General features: G+C 34.8%; 1 protein-coding gene across 17 annotated transcripts in view; it reads left to right on the forward strand.

Annotated features, from left to right (window-relative positions):
• The window catches only part of LOC106873992 (protocadherin-15-like), a 717,162-nt gene that overhangs the window by 521,823 nt on the left and 185,339 nt on the right, over positions 1-10,000 (forward strand). For all 17 annotated transcript variants that reach the window (XM_089337514.1, XM_089337513.1, XM_089337507.1 and 14 more), the window contains one exon: positions 6,536-6,620. In XM_089337514.1, the coding sequence (XP_089193640.1) occupies positions 6,536-6,620 (85 nt within the window). The remainder of the gene's footprint in view (positions 1-6,535; positions 6,621-10,000) is intronic.

Here is a 10,000-nt window from a genome sequence, read left to right on the forward strand (position 1 = left end):
TTTGCTTTGTGTGTCCTGCAGTGACAGAGAGAGGTGGAAGACAGAAAAATGCACTTGAAAGGGGAACAGACAGACACATATAAAGACTATATGCATTTTCATGCTTCTTCTGAAAATTGCTGTGAACAGCAATCACTCTATTGACATATTTGCTTAACAATACGATCGTTAGTGTTACACATTAATTACTAAAATCAGTGAGTTTTTGCATACAGTTCATACAAATACGACACAAATCTCAACTACAAAGAGAATCTATAGCTAAACCACGGCTTTCTATTCCTACATTTTACTTGTTTCAGTCATTTGACTGCAACCATGCTGGAGCACCGACTTTAGTAGAAAAAATTGACCCCAGGACTTATTCGCGGTAATCCTAGTACTGATTCTATCGGTCTCTTTTGCAGAACCGGTAAGTTACAGAGACGTGTAAACACACCATCGGTTGTCAAGCGAGATATATATATATATATATATATATATATATATATATATATATATATATTCCCTGCCCTTATTCTTGTATATTTTAAATTTATTAATTAATTGATGATTCCCTGCCCTTATTCTTGTGTATATATATATATATATATATATATATATATATATATATGTATGTATGTATGTATGTATATGAGTATGTATCTACATGTGTATGACGAGCTTCCTCACAGTTTCATTCTACCAAATTAAATCAGGCATGAGTCAGCCCGGGGATATAGAAGAGAAATGCCCCAGTTGTTGCGCATTGGGACTGAACCCGAAAACACAAGTTGTAATGCTAGCTTCTTAACCACACGGCCATGCCTGCGCCTATAGGTAAATATATATGACATACACATACCTATATATATATATATATATATATATATATATACATATATAAATATATATACAGTCTGTTAAAGTCTGTCATACCGGCCATGACGAAGGGAAATAGCCCTGAAACTCGAGTCGCCTCTATATATTTATATTTATATATTTGATCCTTTATATTGAACACTCAATATTTCATCTACATTCAATACTTTATTTCATGGTGCCATCCATTTTTATTTTATTTTATATTATATATTGTATATTATATTATATATTGTATATTCAATATTCTATACCCCACATTGGTTCTGCAGGAATATAAATAAAACATAAAAAACAGACAGTGTTGGAAGTCTTTTAAACAAAATAATATATTCCTCTATACACAATCGTACAAAAAAACCACCTTTTTTGTATTTATTTTTACTCGCATATATATATATATATATATATATATATATATATATATATATATATATATATATATATACAGAGAGAGAGAGAGAGAGAGAGGGAGAGTTCAAATTTACAGAAAGCAAAAGACGAAGACGAGTGTAGGAACAATGATTAGGTGTATTAGTTTAACACTTGGAAGAATGGAAATGCCTTTTACGTTTCGAGCCTACGCTCTTCGACAGAAAGGATATTAAGAAGGAAAAAGCGGAGCAAGACATATATAGTAGGCATATCTACATATGTATGTGTGTATATAGATAGATAGCTTGATAGATAGATAGATAGATAGATAGATAGATAGATAGATAGATAAAATATAATATATATCCATCTATGTGTGTGTGTGTGTGTGTATAGACAATACATACAGAATTATATACACACATATCCCTACATGTCTATTTACAGGAAGTAGCATACACGCATATGTAATACACACAAAAGTACATTCATAAAACTACTACGTTCGTTTGCAGCCATATAACGACATAATACATATGGTCAATAATATTGAAACAAACTACGAATAAGAAATGAAAAAAAGGAAACAAAATAAAGCGAATCAGCTATAGGAAGTGATATTTTCAATTCAACATAGTTAGGACATTGTCAAAAACTATGTTTGTATCAATCAGCTGTGAAGCGAATCACATTTCACCAGATTTTCGACCAAAATATTTTGCACCGGATGTGCTTCTCCATCACTATCATCGGCATTTGTTGATGCAGGGTTTTTGATATATATATATATATATATATATATATATATATATATATATATATATATATATATATATATATATATATATATAAATACTTATACATATAGATATACATATAAATACATATAGATATACATATAAATACATATATATATATATACATTTCATATATATATATATATATATATATATATATATATAAATACTTATACATATAGATATACATATAAATACATATATATATATATATACACACACATATATATATACAAATATGTATATATAGATGTATAAATATATATATATATCATTTAATTTTCACTTTATTGTTCTTCTGTTTATTTATGTATTTCCGTTGAAGCAATACTAAATGTAGAGCAAGGCAGTGTCTCACAGCGGTTAGATGAATACGCGATAGTGATGTAAACAAACATCATACTAAACAAAAGGCGGGTTGGGTGGCATAATGATATTAATAATAATAATAATAATAATAATCAATACATGTTGAGCGATTTATCTAAGGATGTGCAGAATAAGATGTGATTATGGCTGACAACTCGGAGATTGTTGCTATAACAATAACAGCGATATAAATGTATTGTGAAATATAAAGACACACATACACACGCGCACAAAAAAAAACAATAAATAAAATGAAACCAATGAAAAGTGCGCTAGATTTTTATGCCATTAAAGCCGCAAAATAACGTCTGGCTTGTTGTTGCTGTTGTCGTTTTGTGTGTGTGTGTGTGTGTGTGTTGAGTGGGAGGTTGGAGCGCTCTTGTTGTTTTATAACTTTATATGAGTGTGTGTCTCTGTTCTGTTTAGATATATATCATGTGGACACTTTTGCCCTCATACAAACACTCACGCATACAAACGCACATGCAGACATACACCCGCACGCACACAACAACTAAATGTGAAAGTATTATATAGTTCTGTTTACGTAGATATTTGTATATAAATATTTATATATACACACGTACATATAAATAAACATGTTATATATATAGGCGCGGCATGGTTGTGTGGTAAGAAACTTGCTTCCCAACCAAGTGGTTCTGGTTTCTGTCTCACTGCTTGGCACCTTGAGCAAGTCTCTTCTACTAAAGCTTCGAGCCGACCAAAGCCTTGTGAGTGGAATTGGTAAACAGAGACTGAAAGAAGCCCGTCGTATATATATATATATATGCTTGTGTGTGCCCTCACTGTCGCTTAACAACTGATGTTGTTGTGTTTACGTAGAATAAGTACTAAGCAGGTATTAATTTTACCTTGGTCTTATTCTTAGTGTAAGTTTTCCAGAGTGCAGTTCAATTTTAACAGTTATATTTTGGGTTCACTAAAGGCAACAACGCAACGGAGAATGCGATGAATAATTATGCAGTATATGGGGATTGGACAATAAGCGTAAGCTAATGACGTTGGTGATTACAAAAATTCCGAGCCGGAAACTACAGCCTAAGAGACGACCCTCGTCCTGGAAGATCTTCAGAGCTCGACAAAGACGTCCTGCAAACTCTGTGGGAACAAAATCTCACCGTAACTGTTGAGGAACTAGCAGAGAAACTTGGATTTGGTTAGTCAACCATTCATCGACATCTGCGTGCCATCGGAAAAGTCAGCAACTTGAGTCAATGGGTTCCTTACAAACTTTCTGAATCTAATCGCGTGCAGAGAGTGAATGTGTGCTCTTCTTTGGTGTCATATCTCACAAATGTACCATTTTTTAACTGAATCGTGACCGGTGAGGAGAAATGGGTTCTCTATAAAAATGTCAAGCGCCGAAGACCGTGTGTAGAGGCATTCCAGGCTAAAGAAGGTCTTCAGTTATGCAAAGTGTTATCTGTTTCGTGGGATATGAAAGGTTAAGTCTACTTTGAACTTTTAAACACAAACCAAACGATAACAAAGGAGATCAACTGCGAGTAGCTTGAGCGGCTTAAGTCAGCGCTAGAAGAAAAACGATAACCTTTGGTTTCAAGACGAAAGGTGTTCTTCCATCAGGATAATGCTCGGCCGCATACAGTGAGGATGACATTCCAAAGGCTGGAGCAGTTTGAATGTGGAACGATGCCCCACCCACCATATTCGCATCTTATCATCATTTATTCCGCAATCTTCAAAATCATTTGGACGGGTACAATATAAATTCTGTAGACGAGGTGAGAACAGTAATGGAGGAGTATTTTTCGTCACGAACAAGTGAATTTTGGAAGAGGGGCCTTGCAAGTCTGCCAGGTATATGGAAGACTATCTTAGAAAATGAAGGAGAGTATATTTTAGATTTCAAAAACACTTTGTTTACCTTAATTCTGAAAAATAAAGAAGCATAAAAAATCCGCATTATTTATGGGATGACTCACTATATACTTATACACATATATTCACGTAAGTATTATAAGTAAATATACATGTACATAAACGTGCGTATGATTCAGTCACAGTTAATAAGTGTTTCATGGAAACTGCCACGTGATATTTGGAGATTCCTTTGATAAACTCTGCCCTCAAGCTCGTACAGATTTCAGTGATCACGTCTCCTGCCTTCTGTAGACGTGCATTTATTTAATAGCTGCTGTCGTCTGCTAGATAATGGCAGTCGTTTAACTAAGGTTACTACAAATATTTCTGACTCATGTTCTGAGTCGCCATTTTAGTTCGGTAAATATTACATTTTTACAAGAAACTATTTCTAAATAATCTTTGCAACTTTGTTTTTCGTTTTCTTTAACGTTTTTTAAATCGTAGTTTTTACCCCACTTTTCTTTATCATTTTATATGTTTGCATCAATATATACTTCTGAATAGAGAAAAATACAATCTGGTTCCATTTGTATAAGGAATACATACATTTTTCATTTACAGTTTAGTTTATGTGTATATTTATTAAGCAAACATTAAATAAACATTGATACAATTTTCTGCTGAGAAATATATAAATATACAAATAATAAATAATGCATAAGAAGTAGTAATTGAAACAAAAATTCACGACAAAAATTATATGGGTTGAGATTGAGAGTATATATCTTGTTATAAATCGAGTGTATATATCTCGTTTCCACACTCATATATGTACACACGTCCACATACTGATTTAACAGAAATGCACTTTTGTAATAAAGGTTACTATTTTTATTGTTCAGAAGTTACCTTAATCGAGACGGCCTCTAATCAACGACATTCTATTAAAGATTATCCCTACATTTTTTTAAATATCTAAGACATTATCTAACAGGCCATACCCTTTATTTTGTTCCGTTGACAGCGTAATTAGATATCATGGTTATTCCCGCCCCAAAATAGAATTGATATTTCCTACTTCTGCAATACTTTTTCAGCATCTCCTGTGGGTACGGTTTTCATATTCATCACCAAAAGAATCTAATTCTTGCTCTATAAATAGAAAGAAAAAAAAACAAAGATAATCAGCAAAACTGTCTTCTGTGAAAAATGTCACTGGCAGTGTTTCGGCTTCTTGCAGAATAATGAGAGGTGTTTTGCAAAGCCGTGAGGTAAAACCGCTTTCAGCAGTTAACGATAATAAATCTTTGAGCAGACAAATCCGCTTTTCGCGTTGAAATGGTCAATAGCAGAGTTTGGTTTGATGGAAATTTAACAGCTTTTCATTTTAAACTAATCAACAACGCAGTGATCAATTTCGTTGGATCGCCAGAAAGAATTTAGTTACAGTTCTGGGTCGCTTACGTCGCTTCTCTCTTCCGTGTATTTTGAATAGTACTTGTTCTGACACTGAAATATTCCTTCACACGTTGCTATATCAACTTTCCAAATATTGTGTCTTTAGAAATGACAATATTTGACAGCATAAAATAGCAGACAACACACTGATAAATATTGGTTTTTAGCTGTTAGATATCTGTTATTTGCAATTAGAAAGTCCAGACTTACGTCAGTGGAACATCTGGGGAGAATTTAGCTGTTGCTACTATCGACGATATGATGCTAGCGAATTCAATGACAGTCTTCTGTCATGCGATAGTGTTAACTCTGTATAGTCTCTGCTAAATTTAAGCAGGAAATAAAAGCGAATTGTCATTTTATCCTACATATTTCATTGACTGGAATAAAGAAATACAAAACCGAATTAAATAAGATTTCAAGCCTCCAGTAAAGTGATTCCATTAAACTTTTTCTATCACTGGTTTCTCTTTCTTCCGTCTAATTTCCTGGTTTTTCTTCTTCGTCGTCGTCGTCGTCTTCTTCTTCTTCTTCTGCTGCTATCACTACTACTACTACTACTACTAGTAGTAGTAGTAGTAGTAGCAAACTGGCTGAAAATTTAGAGCGTCAAAAAATGCTTTTGGCGCTTTTCAAATCCTACCGAGCTCAACTTTTCTTCCATTTGGGGGAGGGGGCCTATAAGTGCGGGATCAATAGTATCGATTAAGCCCCACACCTCCAAATTATGCATTAATCAGAAAATCCGTATATTAATAATATTGGCATATTATTATTATTATTTTATTTATTGCTACTGTCAATATGGTAATTTTTTTCTCTTCCAGGGGACGATTTTAGCAGTAGAACCACCGATCGAAGCTTACGACCCAGACTACACTTTTAACGAAACAATCAAATTTTCTATTGATGGTAAGTACTTCAATTGACATTTCTAACTTCTATACTTTCGTCTTCGACTACAATTTTCTCTATGGACCTCTTCCCTTCCCAACCTCTTCCTACTACTACTGTATTACTACAGTCTGTATATTAAGGTCTATCTATTTGACTCCGTTCTTCCCCTTAAGGTCCCTGGCCAAGTGCCAATTTTACAAATTATTTGTATTATTAAGAGAAAAACTGGTAAAACGATGCTAATTAGTTTGCCGTGGGGAGTGGAAAGCTTAATGTTTTATGAAACTCGGTTGCTATCTAATTCCAGTTCTTTTTCTATCTTTTCTTGATGTTTACAGCTTATTTTCTCCCAAACCACCTGTCTTTGGCTCACTTTTATTTACCCTAATATCAACATACATTCTTAAGGCGCACACAAACACATACATACTGCTCTTGCACTTCAGACATCCACGCCAGCAAGACGTTATTATTTCTGCACTCTGATAAAAGACAAACGTCCGAAAAGTTAGACTCTCACTCTTCACTGAAACTGAATTTAGTTAATTGTGGTAGAAATAGCAGGGCATTTTTGACCTGACCCAACAGTTAGTTCAATAAGTGAACCTTATTGCATATTTTATACGATTGATAAAATTATTCACCTTTGCTCTGTCGACGAATTGCATCTCCTTCGTACACGATAACGGGCCTGATCACACATTTCGTTAATGAAAGAGTTAGTGAGGTATTATGTATTAAATATAATAATTGGGTCGCTTCCGGTCACAGAAATAATGTGTCTGATGGAATTTATACCCTCACTTATCCGTTAAGTACAAGTCACACTAACAAGATTAATTCAGGAACCTTTGATTCAAAAAGGATTGGGAGACAACAGTATTAGTCGATCATATGCAGTTCAATACTTGACTGGTACTCTATTTTATCGAGACCGGAACGATGAATTTTAAAATAGACGTCGGTCGGATTTGAAATCAGAACAGAAATTATCACAACTACATTTTTCTCTCTATTTTTTGGCCGACGCTTTACCGATTTGGCCAACCACTACTCGTAAAAGAGTAAATCAAATATGAAATACGAGATCAATAACTGATGGCCACAGGAATGATTTACTCTCAGCAGTTAGAGTGGTGGTTTTCAGTTTAAATCCCATCAAGGTTAAATTTACTTTTTACCCTACCTTGATTGCTAAAAACATACCCTTCATGTAATGAAATACCGAAGACGATTTCAGCAACAAAGCATTCCCCGCATCCAATAAAAAATAATCGACATTAGAAATGAATATTTCTTTCCAGTTTTGGCACAAGGCCTACGCTTTTGAAGGAACGGAGCTAGTTGATTACACTGAGTCCAGTACGTCACTGGTACACTTATTGTTGGCCCGGAAAGGATGAAAGACAGCGTCCTTCTCGGTGGCATTTGAACTCAGAATGTAAAGAGATGGAAGGAACGCTACAAAGTTGTTTATCCGGCGGAGTAACGATTCTACCAGCTTGCCACTTTCTGATAAACCAATATTAGAAATTAACCGGTGCATCTCCAAATGAAATATCTTTAGAATTTGGTTTTGCCAAAATTCCTGGCAATGGAATCTATTCATTCCATTCATGATTTTATTGAAGTGAAGTTAGACATTAGACACTAAAAACCATTCTTAATTACGCTTCCTAGATTTATTTATTTACTTTTCTTCTTCTCCTGCCAAATTATAACTGTAAAATGTCAAGCAATGGAAACAAACGAATCACAATCCATAAAACACAAATAACAAAAAATTATTAACCCGATATGAAGCGTAATACTTATCACAGATATATTTACTAGGTGCGTGGAAAAAAATGTCTAAGCATGGCTTCGTGGTTAAGAAGCTCATTCACAACCATGTGGTGTTGGATTCCAGTTCCACTGCGAGGCGTCCTGGGCCAGTGTATTCTACTATAGCTACAGGCCAAACAATGCCTTGTGAATGAATTTTGGTGGATGGAAACTGGTCGGGGCTCAATGGCTAAGACATTCGTAAGATTTTATTTGTATATAGCGTATTTGTATCCTTCAACCAGACTCCTTATTTCCCGTTGCTTTAGTCTACTCAACAACAATAAGTTGTACCTGTAATTCACAAAGGTCAGTCTTGTCACGCTGAATCTCCCCAAGGGCCATGTTAAGGGTACACGTTACTGTATATATATATATATACACACAGCGGTCTTGTACTTGTGTGTGTGTGCCTCTGTGTCATTGTGATTGCGTTCGACCACCACCTCCGCTTGGCAATCGTGTTTTCATCTACAAAATGACCTTCCTCCATATCGGGTCTAGTTTCGAGATACGTACATACATATTTCCAGGAAAAAATACACCTTCTTGTGGCATACATACGTATATACAAATGCGCGCGTAATATACGAATATATGTTGTATGTATATGTGTGTGTGTACGCGCGCATTTATCCACATGACTATATGCAGGTGTGTCTCTGTGTGAGTATGCATACGCAGTACAAATATGCATGTGTGTGTGTATCGCTATCTATGTGTCTCTAAATATATGGCACACACAAAGATTGAAAGACGAAGAGTTGCGTAGAGAGCTAAAAAGAGAACCGGGTGAATAGATTGCTGAATGCGCAGATAAACGGATGGATGCAGTCGCGCGCACGGACATACACACACATACCTACCTATATACGGACACATAAATCTGTACATACGCATATATACATATATGCATACACACACACACATATGCATATTTATATATATGTTTATATAGTTATATATATATGCATATATATATTTGCATATATATATATATATACATATGTATACATATATATATATATAGATACATTTCTTTTATTAGCCACACAGGGCTCAACGAAGATGGGACAAATACAATGTAGAGCTTTTCTTTTTGGGAGGGGGAAGGAAGGAAAAAAAAAAAAAAAAAAAAAAAAAATTGGTGGTGTCGATCAAAAGGGATCGTAGGAAGGGAAAAAGGGGGAAGTTCGATCAAAAGGGATCGAAAAAAAAAGAAAAGGAAAGGCCGATCAATAGGGATCGTGTATCACACAGTAATGTTCTCGTGTAAAAAGAGGGGAGGACAGTTTAGGTTTAGCCGTGGAAGGAAAAGCCCACGGAAAAGACCACGGTAACCTTGGTCAATATTCTCATTGAAGAAACTATAACAGTAAGTGACTCTCTTTTGCCTTTTTGTTTTATTTATTTTTTTTTCTTGTTCATAGGGTTATGCTCAAGATGGCTCCGTCGTTCACACGTGCCATCCTTGCTACATTCACCCATCTTTTTTTGAAGCATTCACTAGACAAGACTTCCCTTTCTACTCTCAACTTCCTCTTCAGGTGATACTTGAAGAAGTTGATGAG

The sequence above is a fragment of the Octopus bimaculoides genome, chromosome 19 (assembly GCF_046866305.1).
Source record: "Octopus bimaculoides isolate indiv1 chromosome 19, ASM4686630v1, whole genome shotgun sequence".
In the NCBI taxonomy this organism is placed as follows: Eukaryota; Metazoa; Mollusca; class Cephalopoda; order Octopoda; family Octopodidae; genus Octopus; species Octopus bimaculoides.